Raw genomic sequence first — 17,722 nt, 5'->3', positions numbered from 1 at the left:
CATTTAATCACAAGTAGTACCACAAATAGGGGGTCAATAGAGGGCCCATGGATCCTCTTTGTCATGGGGCTATGACTGCCACGACTCCATGGCCTCCTAAGGGTAAAGTGGGAAGTTTTGCTAAGTGGCAGATCATTTCTTTACTGTGCTCCACCTCTTGGAAAACACAATCAAACGGAGAGCACCATTAATATTCATATTAATATTTAATTAGCAACTAGTACCACAGTAACTACACAATTGTCTCATCATCATCCACATAAAATATCCACTTTAAGTGGGCGATGTAATGGAAATAAATAATAGATATGAGATGCGAGACTTGGTGGGACTGCTTTTTTTTCCATTGTGTCATTTATCATGGTGCGGCTCTCGCTCAGGGTAGCGTGGGTTGTCTACTAAACAGGGTTGGTGGTTAAATTCCCAACTCCTCCTGTCCAGATATCAAAGTGTCCTTAGGAAACACACTGAGCCCCAAATTTCTGAGTGTCTGTTTGTGTGAAAGAGGCAAATTGCAAAGCGCTTTAGATAAAAGTGCTGTGTGAATGCATTCCATTAATTACTTATTCAGCAGAAATCAGCTGTATCCTCATGGGGAGCTCTTGTTGGCTTTCCCCCCAGTGTGGTCCAAGAACATAAACAAGCAGCCCTGGAGAATTTTGCTCAAGGACACTTTGGCGGGTGAGAAGCACGTGATTCTGGTTGAAGGGCGGTGTCTCTTATGACATAACTACCCCGCTTTCATTACATTGCTTACATAATAAAAGATGTTCAAGGACACAAAGACAAGAACAGAGACAATTATATTGCGAAATCAATGCATTTTTATTTTTTTTTATTTTTAGGGAGATTTTTTTTAAAGACGTCTGAAACATTTGTGGTGGCATCATTGCTGCTATAGCCTCTAAAAGACCTTGAATAACCAAAGTGCTAGAATAGTTACATTTCAATGGCTTCACTCTGTTAGTAAGAATTGTACATCAAAAAATCTGCTCAGGTGAAAACACATATCAAACAAAATTGACAAAATTGATAGTTCAACCATATCAAAGGATCCTCTACCCCCTGATTGACATAGTAGTATAAGGGGATGTGGTACAGCACCCTACCTGACTTCCTTTAACCCCGCCCAACCCCCCCCCCCCAAAAGTTACATAGTTTTCATGTCCACAGCATAGACATCAGCATACTGAGCCATCGCACCAGTAGAACACCACACTTGAACTACATGGGCATCTAATGAAAACCAATACAAAGATAATTCCTAATGTAAAGAAAAAAAATGCCAATGAGCTAGTGAAAACAATTCTATTCGACACTGCATATACAGACTCTCAAGCCTAAAAAGATCACACAGTTTCAGAGTTAAACACAATTTATTTAATGCTTAAATAATTGTTTTTGACCATCCAGTGTTTTTGTCATACAATATGCTATTTAGAGCTACAATCAAATAATGTCTTTATGTGTCCTTAATGTGAGTAGGTTGTAAATTAAGGAAATACTTCACCAAAAAATCCAAAATGAAATGCCCCAGTTTTCCTTAAATACCACAGCAGCCGTTAGAAAACCAAATTGACACACTGCTAAAATGATTACAAACAGTCTAACAGTGCACAGAGACTCCTACACCTTATAGCCAATACGCACAATACAGTTATAATTTTACAGCGAGCCAGCCTACTAGCATTTACATTCAGATTATTTCATCCTTGTAGCAGAAGCTGCCCTCCAGTTTCACATAGACAGACGAGACATCACACCCTCGAGAAGCTATAGAACTTTTTTTCATCCTCACCCCAACATGATAGATGTATTAATGGCATCCCTTTTCAATTTAAAATATAAAATTGGTGACAAATGTTAGGGCTATATGTGTACACAGATAAAGGGTTTTATTTGTCATTTGAATACAGTGTTTGCAAACTTGTAAAAATTGTACTTAAAATAATGTGAACAGCATGCATGAAAATATGAGAACTCTGAAAGGCTGCTTTTTGTAGGATTAGATCCATTCCCACTTTGGGAATTACTGAAATTTGATTTTTCTGGAAATGTCTTCTGTTAAAATCAAACCAGCTCTTTTTTTCATGTACAAACATTATACCTGCTCTAATAATTAATTATACAAGAACCCGTGAAGTTACACTCAAATCTTTAAAAGTGGAACTGTTTAATTAATTTTTGAAAGCACTTGAAAAGGTTACTCTCCTCAGTGCCTTCTCGACCAGTAACTTTCCCCTTTTTTAAGATTTTTACACATTGTAATTTTATATACAGAAAAAAAGCTTTTGTGTTAGTTTAAGTTTTAAAAAGGAAGAAAGAAAAAATCCCAAAACAATTTACATCCTGACAACAATGGGTTCAAGAAAAAAACTATAAGGCGAGTGTTGAAGTTGGATCAGAAGTGTTCCATTAGATTTTTTTGTGTGTTATTGTGTCTACTTCATTCTTTCCACCCACCATGTGGATTGAGCTCTTGTGCCATCTTTGGTCACAGTTTGCACTTGTGTGGTTGTCGGTAAGGGAGTCACTTTCGTTTTCACAGCAAACGACGCTCCTCAAAAAGCTCTCACAAACACCAGTGGACCGATGGCACGTATCGTCTCACACAAAACGGGAAGCAGAATCATTGTCCACGGGTCCACCACAGTCAGAAAGTGAGAAACCTCCCAGTCCTTTGATTGACAGGAGGTGAGTTTTTCATGCTCATGCGTTAGTCAGAAGGGTCGCCTCCTCTCATGTGAAGACCATTTGTTTGAAGCGGATAGTTGCAGACCGGACCCTTGCCTGAAGTCCTCACACAGGAACTCTCAAGTCTTCTGAACACTTCATTCCAGGAAACATTGAACTTGGTTCCTGGAAGACAGAGAATAGCACGTCACATATTGTAGCACATTCAATGTGACTGTTAAATAAGATTATAGATTACATCTGCCTGGAATAATGAAGCACTTTCAAGATACCTAAAGCAAAAATTTTCAATTTTCTCTAAATTGTTACTATAAATGCACTTGCGAAAAATAAGCTCACTGAATCCCTTTATACCTACAGCGATCAATGCATATTATCCCTGTGCTTATTTTACCATCTGTTCATATTAACCATAACTGCATGTGTTATGATTAAGTATTGCTCATTTCCAAGGTGAGTGATCAGCAGAAGACTTAGAAGACAGGATTGTTTCATTTCAAATCGAGTTTTGGTTCATATGAGTGATTGTGTAGATAAAACACAGATTATGTTGAAAATCAAGCCCTTTTCAAGGACTATATTTGAATTCAAGCATATTCCTAACCTTGAAAAAATAAGTTAAAATTAAGCATTTTCTTGCAAAACCTTTGTAGGAACCCTGTTTAAAGGAAATACTTTCTTACGTTACAAACTAAATTAACTTCAGAGGGTGCAACCTTTTGCTCATAAAAGACGATTGTTCTATGTGTGAAAACACTTTTTAAAGGGCAAAAAACTGTCACGAGCTCCCATTCCTTTGTGTGACAAAATGACAGCATGTTAACAAGACCTGATGGTCCGTGCGTTGTTATGGTGACCTCTGTTACCATGGAAACTCTTTGCCAGACTTCATTGTAGAGCCATATTATTTGTAAGTCAGTTTTGTACAGATGGAATGATTCACTGCAAACATAACATAAGGGTGAACAGCAGTAGGGATCAACAGTCTGGCCAGTGGGATAACAACCTCTTTTTGGATGCTACAATGCTATTGTGAGCTGGGGATTTAGTGGACAAAAACTGGCAATGGAGGGTATCAGTGGGGCAATATAATGCTGAGGTGTGTATCGTCACCATCGGCCCTGTTCCCTATTCACACACACTCAGGGCAGAAATGTTGCCAGAGGATAACCAGTCAGCCGTGTGCACTTCTGAGTCTGTGTGACAGAGCAACTCTCTGGAGAGGGGGAAATCAAAGGAATTGTTTCACATTTTGGAAAATGCTTGTTTGCTTTTTTTGCCAAGAGTTAGACGAGAAGATCAATACCATTCTCATGCATGTGGATTAGGTACAGAGCTGGAGCCAGGAGGCCATTAGCATACAGAGGGAAGCAGCTAGCTTGGCTCTAACCAGAGTTAAAAAATAAACTACCAGCACCTCTATATCTCACTAATTAACACCAGATATCTTGTTTGGTTAAAAAAAAATAGACAAACACAAACATGGCAATGTTTTTTTTTGTAGTTTTAGGTGGAGTTTTGTGCTGTAAAAACGAACACATGAACAGGTGATCCAACTGTCCAACACTTATGTGCAGCATATTCACTGTTTAAAGGGATTCAAGAAAGCAGCAAAGCGAATGAGCATATTTGCCGAAATGTTTTTTTTTCCTTTTAAGGAGAGAGTAGAGAGTCATTGATGTGTTGAGTACAAAATAAAGTACAACTAAAGCGAATCAAGTGCAAAGCAGAGAAAGAAGAGAACAGTTGATGAGAGAATAGCTGATTGCAGTAGAATTGAGCAGAGCAGCGCGAAACACAGCTAAACAGAATGCAGTAAAGAGGGCGATGGTGCTGCAGCTGGGATGGAGCAGTGGAGCACTGCATGAATGTAATCATGTGGAAAAGAATGCAGCATTCAGAGATACAGAGGACAATAATGCACAGATACATACTGCACACAGATGCACCCACGTAGACAACAAAGACAGTGTTACAGTGAAAGACAGGAAGCTACCGCACCTGGTGGAGCAAGACCATCCCTATGAGTGGAGCTTTTTATCCCCTGATCTTCTATCATCCTTTCGCCTGCTATTCCTTGACCCCTGGCCCTGCTGGAAAACACAGACACACACAGAAGTGCAGGTGAGAGGTGGCATTCTTAACTTCTCATAGGAGAAAAACAAGCTGCAAGCGAACACACAAACCTGAAACAGCAAACTGAGACAAAGAAGAAAGCAAAAGTCCACACAGAAATCTGAAACTAGCAAATGTTAGTCGTAGCTTGATCGTTTGGAATAGAATTAGGACCGAAGGGAAAAAAAACACACCAACCAGACACCTGGAAGAAGAAAAATTCTGTTATTATGAAAGAGTTAGAAACAAAAGAGGCAGACTGTATTTTCACAGCAGAGTCATGGTGCTCATTAGTCATACTGTTGAGTAATCAGTTAAACACTTAAAAAGAACACTAAAACCACACAGTCAGGTGCACAGTCAGCATCCCCTTTGTTATGCAAACACAACAGACACCACAGAGTGTCAAAACACAACATGCACAAGTACACACTTCAAATGGCTTTCGCTTTTTTTTGTGTTTTTGAGGGAAGATAAGAGATAATGACAGTTATCCCAAACCAGTTCATCCAGTGTTAATCAAAAATTCCCCTCCACCGCCGGCTGGAGGAAAACATTTTTGACTTAAAGCTGCACACAAACAGCAGTTGGAACTCTGAGGTCTGTGTGTTATCAGTGAGCTGTGCATGTCTTTCTTTACCTCCTTCACCCTCTTTTTCCCTCTCAACCTTCCACCTGAATAAGCTTCAGAGTTTGCAGCGTGTGTGTAGCATTTTTTCTGGCACTTGGTCATGACATGTTTCCCGCCTTAATCTTAAAATGCTGTAAGTCTGAACAATGCTTGACCACACACTATGACTTCTTAACGATGAACCTGCTGCTGGGTCTCACAGGGTTGAGCAGGCTTCTCATTTAGATCAGACACAATGTTGTTTTTTGTTACATCCTCACTTTGTGATTTAGGTTGATCAAACAGGTGTCTTCTAAGTCTTGCCAAGTGCAGCTTTAAGCCTAACTTTTGCAGTAGCTATGAACCTCCCACCAATGTTCTCCAGGAACAACATTAAAGCCAATCTTCATGCCAACCTCTGACAAGTCTTCCTGCAGAATGGGACTGTGCTGAAGGTCTCGGTGCCACATGTCGCCTCCTTGGTTTTCTGGCGTGGGAGTAGACACCCGCCGAATAACCTTCCTGATTACCTGCTCGAGTCGACAGAGGAGGAAAAGATCTGATGGTGTCTGCTTTTTTAAAAACATTGTGCTGCTCTCCGCTTTATTTCAGATCTGGATGGGAAATGAAGTTATACGTTACTTTTCGACTGATGAGGTTACCATCGTGGTCCATGTAGTGTTCCTCTGTCATAGACTCGCCTGGGATATTCTTCGCTTGTTCTCCCTGCAAACGTTGGCGGTTAGCACATGAATAAAGGCTCAGAGCTGGCTGATTCAAACATGATAAAACAATCCTTCACCATCACCACACAGAAACTGCACCCCAAGAGAGAATCTGCATGTCAGAAAGAGGCTGAGCACTAGGTTAGTCTTCGACCAGCGATGTAAACACCATGGTACGAGGTACCATGAACTGTCACAGTCGTGAACACAAACACATCTATGAACAGACAAAGAGAGCAGAGCTATCAGGACACCAAGCAGTACCACTACAATGCACACCAGACTGACCAGTCTAAACCAAACCAAACCAGACCAAACCAAACCAAACCAAACCAAACCACGGCCCAGCCCAGCTTCTGCTCCAGGCTTTCAGGGTACCTTCAAAATGAGACGTCGTCTGAAGATTCGGGTGGTTACAGTCTGTTCTTCCTCTGAACCAGAATCTACACTAACCCGCTGCTGAGGAGGGTATCAGAAAGTCATCACACACACACACACAGGGAGTCAGGAGGAGACAGAAGCACATGTATAGGATAGAAAATGTGTTAGTTGAGACATTTCGTTGATGTCCTTTATCTACTTCAGCTCCATGGTTGGCACAGAAACCTGGAATAAAACACTGAAAATGTATGTTTCTTTCAGTGTTTCACCTGCAATAACAGAATCACAATGCAATACAGTGCTTCATATTCTACACTGTTTAACTTACTGTTTAGGGTCATTGTGTTTGATTTCATTAATTATTATTGCTCTAAACATTACCTGTACTTTTTTCTCCGACACTAGTGCTCCCTCTTCCTTTCTGCCGTTCGATGATTCTGATGAGCCGTCCTGAGGTGAGTGCTTTGAGTTGTCGCCGTTCTGCCGGGACCTCCCTGATTCTCCCCTAGATGAGGAAGTGATGGAGTCGCTAGAGTTCTCTTGGCTGTTGGATAAGAAGCACAGAATTAGGCCTGTAGTTGCCGCACAATGTAAAGAGCTGACAAACAGATAATCTGTAATGTTTTCTGGAGAAGATGCACAAAGAAAGTGGCAGATTTTTGAATACAGGTTGTTCAAAAAAACTGGGAGACCCAATATATTTTTAAGGGATTCTGTTGGAAGCCTTCAGTTGTCTAATACTTTTACCTTTCCCGCCTGTCTAGGAGGTCGGAGCTGACACTGCGGCCGGGTGTTGGTGGTTCCACATTGACGCTGGATGAATCACTGTGCCAACCTGAAAGTGAACACACGTCTTTTTCTGCCTGTTCAACCTGATCAAGAATCTCCTCAACACTGGCCTTGGTCATCTCTTCATCCTCCTCCGCCTCCTCTGAGCCTTCTTCTTTCTTCACCTCCTCCAACAGAGATCCTAATGCCTCTTCTGTGATTTCTCTGTCTCCGCCTCCCTCCTCCTCTTCCTCATTGGATCCAGAATCACTGGGCTGACGCTCCTCAAGTGCCTCGACCCAGGCCTGAGGGGAGAGTCGAGCTACAGCCTGGTCCTCGGCTGCCTCGTCCCCTTCTGATGTCCCGCAAATATCTCTTTCCCTGCCACACAACTCTTCCTCGTCATTAAGATGCAGATCTCCATCTGTGTCACCCAGTCTGTCACCCTGGTAGACCCTTCCCTCACTGTTCCCATCAACTTTTTGACCCTCAGGTGTTTCATCAATACACTCTTTCATGGTATCTGCTTCTGTTCTACTGTCTTTTCCTGCTTCATGCCAAACTTCTATGAGATTATGATCTTCTTCCGACAGATTCTGCACATCTCTTACCTCCTCCACCTCACAGGCTGCCTCCTTATTATCATCTTGAATAAGGACGAGCTGCTCATTTGTCACATCTTTCTCTTCCTCTGCAGATCTCTCCTTCTGTTCCTCCAAAATGTTATTTTCTTCTGCCAACTTAGACCTATCTTTTGTTATCATCTCACATTTTCTCTCTACATTCTTAATCAAGTCCTGCTCTACCCACTTTTCCACTAATGCATTTCCCTCTGCTATCTCTGCTGCAACCACCTCAACAACCTTCTCTGTTTCTTCTGTCACTTCCCTTTCACCTCCTTTCAAACCTACATCTTCCTGTGCTCCATTAGGAGCGCCCATCTGCGCCCCTCCATCTCCCATTTGTGCTCTGTCAGGCGATGAAGGGGTAATGGATGATACTGATGAGAGTGAAGGGGACGATGTGGAGTAAGCCATGTCAATGTCTAACTCGCACATGGCGGGGAGGGAGTGTGACTTGGGCTTGTGGCTCAGCTCCATTTCTTGACAGGACCTGTCCTCCTCCTCGCTTAAAAGCAGCTGGTCGTTCAGAGCGATGTGGGGCTTTCTGACCTTAGAGGGGACAGGATCGGGGAGTTCAAAGGCAGGGACGGACAGGGCAAGCTCACAGGGTCTGGGGGGGCTCCTAGGAGGGCTCTCTGGCTCTCCGCTACCAGGCTCTGTCTCCGGGCTCCAGGGCAGAGGTTGAGGCTGGGAGTCAGCCAGTAAAGGGGTGTCTGGTTCTGGGTAATGGTGGTGTTGGTGGTGGGCAAGGGAAGGGTTGGGAGTGACGGGGAGTTCGGGCTCCAGGAAGTGGGGGTTAGAATGCAATGCGGCGGGGGACTGCAGCTCCGCTAGAATGCTCTGATAATCTGTAGGTGACAGGATGACAAATGTAGAGACAGACACACCGAAGCATGCCACAAAAGAACACAACACACCGCAAACACACACACACACACACCCTAACACACACCGTGTGACGTGGACAATGAAAAAGGCTGAAGTGTAAAGCATGTACCCAGACAACCACTCGCCGAGATGGTGACATGTCACTTATAATGGCAGAATGACAAACCAGTGTCAAACATATGCCGTAAAATGTAATAAATACACACAGTACGTTTTACTGTATATGTCTGAAAATGTCATATTCAACACAAAAATAATATTCAAGATATATAAAGATGAACATTCAAATTGAGAGTGATCATAAAAGCATAGTCATGTTTATCAGAAGCTGATTTTCAGTGTGTTCATTCAACAGTTGTGGTGAGGTAAGAGATGGAAAGTGGGACACGTTAGTGACATAAGGCCATATTCATTACTATTCATGTAGGGTGGGATGAGTGTAAGATATTAATGTTCGTCAGGGTGTTCTGTTGCATGCTCACATGAGAAAGTTGACAGATGAGAGATGTGAGATGGAACAGGGGAGGAGGAGGAACAAGATAAGGGATGGAGCGTGCTAAATTAATATTTCCATTGTGGAAGGGTCATTGCGGGTTTGAGTAGGAGGTGGAGGGATGGAGGGAGCACAAGAACACTGGCAAACAGGACAAGGAGACAGGGAGCGGAGAGGAGGGGAGGAAGGACTGGGGCTAGGACAACGGGACCCAGAGGGAGAGACGAGAGGGAGAGCAGACAAGGAGAGAGGGGAGACGGGGCGGGAGGAGGAGGCCAGCTGGGTCACTAAGGACTCTTTGCTTGGAGAGGCCGTGATGGAAGGTGAGGCCCTGCCTGAGGGTGAGGAGGGGATTGGAGAAACAGGTATGGTGATGGATTCAGATTGATTAGGGCCAACAGAGGGCGGAACAGAGGTGAGGTTGGTGGGTGTGGTTGCAGTAACGGAAGGGGAGGTAGACCCGGATAATGTCAGAGGGGAGGTGTTTGGTTCTGCTTGTGAAGGGTTTGGAGTCAGCGAGGTGAATGTTGGGGAGGTAGGGGCAGAGGTGGGAGAGGTCGGGACGGATGTAGCTGAAGAAGGAATGGGTGGCGGAGAGTTTGCAGCAGATGAGAAAGGTAAAGGTGAGGTGATGAGGGGGATCGGGGAGGACGGGTGGGGCGAGAATGGGAAGGCAGGGGATTGACGAGGGTCAGCAGGGGGGCACTGAGCGATGACGCATGGGGAAGGAGGGGAGAGGAACTCAAAGTGTGACGGTTTAAATGGCGCTGGAGGCGCCAAGTCTTTGAGTGAAATGGAGGACTCATAACTTGGAGAGCGGCGTGAGGAAAAGGGACGGCAGTGAAGTGCTGTAGCGGTTGTGAGGGGAGTGGGTGGAGGTGTTGGGGTCAGCGTTGGAAAGAAGGGGCTGGGTGTCTGCAGGATAAAGGCAGCTTCATTGCTTCTGGGAGTTAAAGGGATAATTATGCAAACTATGGGAAAGGAATAAGGCAAGATATATGCAGAAGAGAAACAAAACGTGAACTGGAGAATGAGGGACCCAGAATACATGAAAGACTGTTAAATGTGAAACATGCGTGCACAACAAGACAATGAATGAATAACATGACTGAGGGGTGTGTTGAGGAGGAGGAGGCACTTGAGGGATGAATAAGGAGAGGGCACACGTAGATATCAGCAACACATGACTCTTAATTTGTTCGTTAAGAGCTGTTATGTGCTGTTATCAGCATGGGATGCTGCTGTGTGGAGGTGATGGGAGTCAGGAGGAGGAGGAGGAGGAGGAGGAGGCAGTCTGGTTTCACAGAGGAAGAGATTCTCTCATCTATCCTAGGAAGGCTCAGAGGAACTGGAGGAGAACTAGGAGAACTAAACTAAATCAACAGAGGAAAGCAGACTCTACAGGGTTATATCATTTCTACTCAACTCGGACATAATGAAAAAAACACTTAAAGCAGTATGCAGTATGCAGCATGCACTTAGAATGGGATTTAAACAGCGGATATTACTCATTTGTGACAACTGGATACACTATTGTGATTTGTAGACGAGCATTCACATTGAGCAAGAACTGATTTAAAATTAAAATGGTGGTTAATTCAACAGAAGCCAATTCAAATCAGTGCAAGTGTTAAAGTGCTATTAAAACATGTCTATAATCAGTGGTGGGAAGTAACTAAGTACTTTACTTATGTAATATTTGAGGAACTTTACTTAAGTATTTCCATTTTCTGCTACTTTATGCTTCTGCTACACTTCAATTTAGCGGCAAATATTGTGCTTTTTACATCACTACACTTATTTGACAACTTAAATTACTAGCTACTTTGCAGATTTAGTTCAATAATACAAAATAGAATCATGTAATATTATAGATTAAGTTAAAAATGTATTGATCACTGGGGGGGAATTCACAAGCTATCCAGCAGATAAACTATATAAAATAGTAAACCCACCTTTACCAGCTTCAACATTAAAGTGATGAGCACATTAATGCAAAAATAATTATAATCCAATGATATATCATACATTACTCTGAAATATTCCATTCTGCATAATAAGTACTTTTACTTATTTTACTTTTACTTACTTATTGTAAGTACATTTTGATGCTTGTCTTACTTCAGTTAAAATTTAAATGCATGACTCTTATTTGTAACAGTATTTCTACACTGTGGTATTGCTACTTTTAACGTAAGTACAAGATCTGAGTACTTCTTCCACCTCTGGTTATAATTTAATTTGGAAAACAAGAAAGATTGAAGTTTAAAGTAGAATAACAATTATTTCAATGGCACATAAACTGTAAAACAGAGAAATGAGGAATGCACTTGGGGAACAGTCGGAGCCAGTTGTCCAAACAAAATCCAAATCTGACTGTAAATCATCTTCTCTAGAGGTTTGCATTAGGACTATACGTATGTGATCCATGCACTAGCACAACAAAAGGTAGCAGGGAGAGGTAAGAGGTCAGCTAGACAGAGCTAAACTTTACCATCAGCCTGATCCCGGAAAACAGCGTTATCATCGGCAAAACATCTCGTGCCTGAAATGTTACCATAGTCAAATATTGGGCCCTCCAGCAAAGTCACAATATCCATCCGATTGACTTTGGTCAGCACTGCAGTTAAGGCATCCGCTGAGGGAAAAAAGAGAATTAAAATATTATGTATATTTTGAAAAGTAAGCACAATGTAACTGATTTTCATTTTGTTCTTGCAAGGGGCAATAATCACAATAAGGCTGTTCTCAAATTTAAACATGTTCCAGATTCTAAAGTGGTCCTTCAAGATTTGTAAACTTTACTTGAATGAGCTATCATTAGAAGTTCGTCTTCTCAAGGCGATACATTTCTTAGCCTTAAAGATTAGATTAGATTAGATCAGACTTTATTGATCTCACAATGGAGAAATTCACTCAAGATGCAACATATAAGATATGACCACCTGTCGAAGGTCACTCCAAACAAATAGCTATTTGCTGCCCACTCCACTCTTTGCTGTAACTGTCTTTGGCTTTAGCTACTAGCTGTCATTAGTCAGTTAGCTGTTCTGCTAGTGGCCTTTTTAGCTGACTGGAGTCTGGCCTGACCAAGAGCTCGGTGCACCGGGGGAGTGTTGGTGTCAACACCGTCGGCAACAGAACCAGGACTGTGACTCCAGGGACGACCAAGACTGGACGACCGAGGCGAGGACAGACAAGCCGTGAAATGGGAGAGGAGTGAGAGGAAGGCTGGTCTTCAGCAGCTTGTAGAGCTGGAATATTTTCACATTTAACTCAGCGAATAAAGGGTTTATTTCAAGTTGTTGATTTTTGCATCGAAAAGACAAAACAGTTTCGGTGAATTTTCTTTTGTTTCTGTTGAGTTTGATTGAAGTGTGTTTTAAGATCAGTTTTCTTGGCTATTTAGCTTGTCTTTGCTCAGGAAAAGACATTTTTTGAGATTATTTTGTTGATCCATTTGACGAAAAAAGCTGAGACAGCCTTTGAAATTTAGCAAACTCGCCACTTGCATCTCCCAGCTGAAACTAAAGGGAGCTATCCTACTGGACTATTGCCTCTTGAGGTACAGAGTGGTACTATTAAAGAGCACAGGCTGAGCTTGTTGGTTAGTATGCTAACTTCAGTAGATACTACATCCCTGCAACACAATACATAATGTCAGAATTGTTACTTCTTAACATTCTGTTGATGATGTCACTATTAGTCGACTGTATCGATGTTTCAAACTAAGATTCAGCCATGTCTTACACATTGCATCATTAATCAAGAGCAGAAAGACTGAAATGAGTAGGAAAGAGGAAAAAAGAGATACAAAGGGAGGAGAAATGGAGACCAAAAAGTAAGATTTTCAGTCATAAATATAGTCTTACTTGTGGCGTTTTTCCCTTCCCGACTGACCCATTTCTTAAGTAGCATGAAGCTCTGTGCTGTCAGAGAGTTTGGATTCTCTAGTCTGATGTGGTTGATCTCATCCACTGTGAAGTTCATCTCCCGAGCCAACTCTGTGATGGGACACAGACAGCAACTTAGACAAAAATATTCTAACTTTAATGAACAGTCTTTAAGTGTCTGCAACATTAGTCACAGTGCAAACACACAGATTGCAGAGGGAAATATACAATACATATATTTGTATTTTAATAGGATTCAAATCCTGTGATAAAACAGCTTAAACCTCCAGTTGTCTCATCACTACATTTACGTCTTTTTTGCCCTTAGCAAATGATTGTTCCTCCTTTTTTTCAGGGCTACATTACAACAGCATAGATTCTTTGTAGGTTATTCTGTTAGCCTGAAGATGGCAGTAAATAACAGGGTTTCAGATGGATAAGGCTAAACAGAGACAGTTAGGGAGACAGGGACTGAGAGAGAGAAAAGGAGCAACAAAGAATACTTCTCACCTGTCCAGCTGAGTCCCAGGTGATCTGCAACGATAGCCATGCGCAAATCCGTTCGCTCACAAGGACTTTGGGGACCTGGGAAGATAGAGGACAATGACTCATCAATAACCTTCAGATTCTCCTGCCCCAATACACTAATGTTACAAAAAAATGAACATGTATATAATTTTCCTTTTCTGGCCACTTATTCAGCAGAATTAATGACATTAATTAAGGTAGTGTTAAAAATATTACCATTACGTTGGTAACTGTAATATAGCTTCAATATAGCTGTATCATATGTTCAATTATTTCCCCAGGATGGCAAGAAAAGGATATTTCACATTAGAGACATTATGGGCAACTTAAATATGTTCATAGAGTAAGTGGTGCTCTGTGACTGTTTGTGGTATGTATCCTCTAGGCAGGCAGTAACTGTCATGAGAACCACACAAAACAAAGCATAACATGACTCTCAACAACAGACTCATTGTTCTACAAATCTAGGGTGGAAAGGTCTGTGTTAGAATCTAAAATGTCAACATGCGTAGACGCTTTTGTGTGTTCTTTGCCAACACTAGTTAATTTAAATGACAATTTATAGCACGAAAAATTCTCTAAGAACAAACTACAATAGCTTGGTAGCCACCCCGCACAGACAGACAGACAGACAGACAGACAGACAGACCAGGGAGTTGTCAAAAAAGGGACTGGTTGTGCCAGTGGACCAGTCACTACTACTGGCATGCTCACTCTACTATACAGAGGTTAAAAAGGGTTGAAAGAGGGGAACAGAGGAAAGAGAATCTTGCAACAAGGACAATACAGTACACAGTACATCAATGACAAAAAAAGAAATTTAAATGACAGCTACTGTTCTGAAGAGAATATGTAAACACGCCACAGGCATTCCAGTCAATCCATTAAACGATCACAACGATGTCATGCAACTAAAAGTGAAGTATATAAATATATAGATGTATTTTAAACATAGTGTGAAAGTTTTACAAACTAGGCTTGATCTCCGCGATGGGAGGCGTTCGAGACCCTGTGAGTCCCTGACTGCCCTCCTTCCCACCAGTCCGCCTACTCCTCCTGCTTCTCTCACTGCCGGAGGCCCTGTCCGTCGTCGCCACCTTTGCCCTTACGGACGCGGCCCCGGCCTCAGCCCTCGAACCTCTACCAGACCTGGATGAGCGGGAGGGCTGGGAAGGCTGGGAGGCGTCCGACAGAGAGGTGCTCCGGGAGGTGCTGTCTTCCTCCGACTGCTCTGTCTGCGTCTTTTTCTCCTCGTCTGACAGGCGGTCCACCAACTTTAGCGTCTCCCCGCTAATGCCTTTAAAGTATTCGATGGTGCGCTTACAAACCTCACTAGGGTTCTCCGGTCTGTCCTGTCTACATGCTCCCTCAACTGTGACACTGCTGACCTGATGCCTGTCCTTCAGTGGTAGCCTTGCGGGCAACTGTACGACTGCCCTGTCTGTGTCCGATGCCCTTGTTGGCTGTGAGGTAGCCCGAACTGAAACAAGTGAGCTAGTTGTGGCAGCAGCACTGCTCTTTTTAACACCCTTGATTGGTATTCTAGACCTGGGCTCTACTTTGGCTATGGCTGGCTCTCCTCTTTTCCTGACCTCGACCGTCACTGCTTGTTTGGGCTTCTGTTTGCCTATGGCTGTTCCCTGCGTGTGAAATGACCACCCTGATGCTTTCACTGGGAGCCTTGACTTGGGCTGCTTCACTTCACTTTCTTTAACTGTTTCATTTTTCGGCTCCTGCTCTTGATTGCTGTTGTGTACTTCTACTTTCTCTTCTAAATCCCTACAGCACAGTGTTTCTATCCTGCTAGCTTTCTGAAGAGTGGGTTCAGAGGAGGACTGCAAATTAAACACCACACTACCACACTGAATGTAGTTGGCCTGAACGCTGGAGGACTCGAGGTTATTGTTGTTGTTGCAGTTTTCAGAAGGGTAATCTCTTCTCTCTAACTTGGGCTCAGTGTGTCTACTAGACTGGCTATCTGTACACTGACCCTCGAGACTGATGTATTCAGGCACCATCTGACCCTCTGACATCTCAGCTTTACATTCAGTGAGATCCCCTGAGTCTTTTTTCACAGTTATAGAGGCAGCTATGCCCATCTTAATAGGAGTGCGTAATTTGGGGTCAACCTTAGATGCTGTGATTGTGCATGAGGAGGCGGTCTCAGCTATGGCTTCACAGGTGGGGGCATCAGTACCAGTATAGCCAGTGTCACTGCCAGGCTGTGCAGGGCTGCATTTTGCTGTTGTTGCTGCTGGTGTTGTTGGTGTAGTGCTGCTGTCTGTGGTAGTATCTATAACCTTCACCATCCCATCTACTGTGGCCCTCTCCCCTGTTTTTGACTGGGAGGAAATTACCCCCAGGATCTTGCCCCCTCTCCCCTTTTCCCCTGTTTTAGGGTCAGAGGAATGCTCACCAATCTGGAAAAACTGAAGCCTCTCTTCAACAAAGTCCCGCTTGCTCATGTCAATAGCACCACTGCGGGTCATCTCAAACATCTTCCCTTCGTGGAAAGGGAAGGGGTTAGGCTCACTAGTCGGTGTGCTCTCATCAGTCGGTGTTCGTGCAGGGGTTGTGTCAGGTGTTGTAGCTTGTGATTTGTCCTCCACCGATAAACCAAAGGGCTTGGGGTCCTCCTCTTTTGTTTTGGACTCAAAAACTCCATCATTATCACCCCCTTTGGTGGACCAAGGGTCAAAGTCCAGGCCTTTGGTGGCAACAGTTTTGAAGGTTGAATTCAGCTCTTCTTCAAGTTGGTAGCCGAAGTAGTTGTCTGCAAAGCCCTGCCTATCTGGATGTCTTCCTTCGAGAGTATAATCTTTTTCATCTCCACTGCTTTTCACTGAAGATGTGCTGGTTTTAGTTTTTCCATTATCCCCCCCTTCCTCACATTTCTCTTCCTCTATCACTTCCAGCTTCGTCTGACTAAATGAGCGGTCGGTTGTTTTACCATCATTGGACAGACTAGATGTCTTGGGGTCCTCACTCAGTCCGTCATCCTCATCCTGAAGGTCATACCCGTCTAAAGAGTCTATCTCAGTTGCATCTGTGTCATGGGAGAATTCAGCTGTGGTTGCTATAGAGCAGTCCGTGATTGACTGGTCATTGCCATTTTGGTCAAAGTCAGCATCCTCCCCCTTTACGACACCATTTATCCCAGACTCCTTATTTCCGTTTTTCTCAGGTTTTTTTTGTTTTGTGTGTTTCTCTCCCTCCTCTTTCATTTTGAAGGTGTACTTCTTGACAGGGATGGGATGGAAGACAGACTCATCATCACTAGAGTCGCTATTATCAGCTCCAGGGGGAATAGGGGATGGGGGTTGGACCCTGATGATTGGCTCGGCTAAGAGGTGCCTATCATGCTCCTCTTGGAGGTTCACCTCCATCATCTCTGTCTCTGCCTCAGAAGAAGCACATGACCCCCTTTTCTCAGGGTCCGACTGCTCTGTTTCTAAAGGAGGAGGAGGTGGAAACTCTATATAGGCCAGTCTTTTCTCCTTTGGCTTCTGTCTTTCTCCATCCCGTTTTTTACTGTAATTCTCTGTGGAAGCTGGCTTAGGTTTTTCCTTCGAGGGCTCCTTGTAGATGAAGGTCTTCCCTTCTTCCTCCTCAGACTCCTCTGGGATAGGGCTTGGCATGCCAGGCATGAAGCCTATCACAGAGTCTGGTGTTCTTGAGGTCAGACTCACTTCCTCTGAGCTGGGCGTCTCAGGGGTAACAGGACTTTTCCCAGAGCTGTCCATGAAAGTCACTTGTTCTAGAGTGTCATCTTCTGGACTTCCTTGAGGAGATGGAGACTGCTTTTGTTTGACACTGTAAAATGCACCCCTAGTCTCATGCACTGTCCTACTCTCATGGCTTACTATCTTTTTGTATGTTCCCAGCTGTCCTGAGGCTGTTTCTTTCTCATACTGCTTTCCTACTTGGATGCTAACATACACAGGTAAGGGTTTAATATCTTTGAAACCCTCTGTGACAACCACAGGAGTTACTTGATCCAAATA

At 43.3% G+C, this 17,722-nt stretch overlaps 1 protein-coding gene across 4 annotated transcripts in view; it reads right to left on the bottom strand.

Annotated features, from left to right (window-relative positions):
• Positions 1-1,148: 1,148 nt before the first annotated feature.
• LOC121613550 (ankyrin-3-like) overlaps positions 1,149-17,722 on the bottom strand; it is a 128,072-nt gene continuing 111,498 nt past the window's right edge. For 3 of the 4 annotated variants that reach the window (XM_041946995.1, XM_041946997.1, XM_041946996.1), the window contains 10 exons: positions 13,701-13,775; positions 13,170-13,301; positions 11,792-11,935; positions 7,273-8,764; positions 6,907-7,069; positions 6,523-6,603; positions 6,062-6,145; positions 5,836-5,949; positions 4,696-4,787; positions 1,149-2,859 (listed from right to left, as the gene is read on the bottom strand). In XM_041946995.1, coding sequence (XP_041802929.1) covers positions 4,716-4,787; positions 5,836-5,949; positions 6,062-6,145; positions 6,523-6,603; positions 6,907-7,069; positions 7,273-8,764; positions 11,792-11,935; positions 13,170-13,301; positions 13,701-13,775 — 2,357 coding nt within the window. In that variant the 3' untranslated portion in view covers positions 1,149-2,859; positions 4,696-4,715. Of the gene's footprint in view, positions 2,860-4,695; positions 4,788-5,835; positions 5,950-6,061; positions 6,146-6,522; positions 6,604-6,906; positions 7,070-7,272; positions 8,765-11,780; positions 11,936-13,169; positions 13,302-13,700; positions 13,776-17,722 lie in introns of those variants that run through there. The other variant, XM_041946998.1, reaches the window with a different exon arrangement.

The sequence above is a fragment of the Chelmon rostratus genome, chromosome 11, assembly GCF_017976325.1.
Source record: "Chelmon rostratus isolate fCheRos1 chromosome 11, fCheRos1.pri, whole genome shotgun sequence".
Lineage (NCBI taxonomy): Eukaryota > Metazoa > Chordata > Actinopteri > Chaetodontiformes > Chaetodontidae > Chelmon > Chelmon rostratus.
Note: the sequence above shows the minus strand (reverse complement) of the source record. Positions and strands in the feature narration are given on the sequence as shown.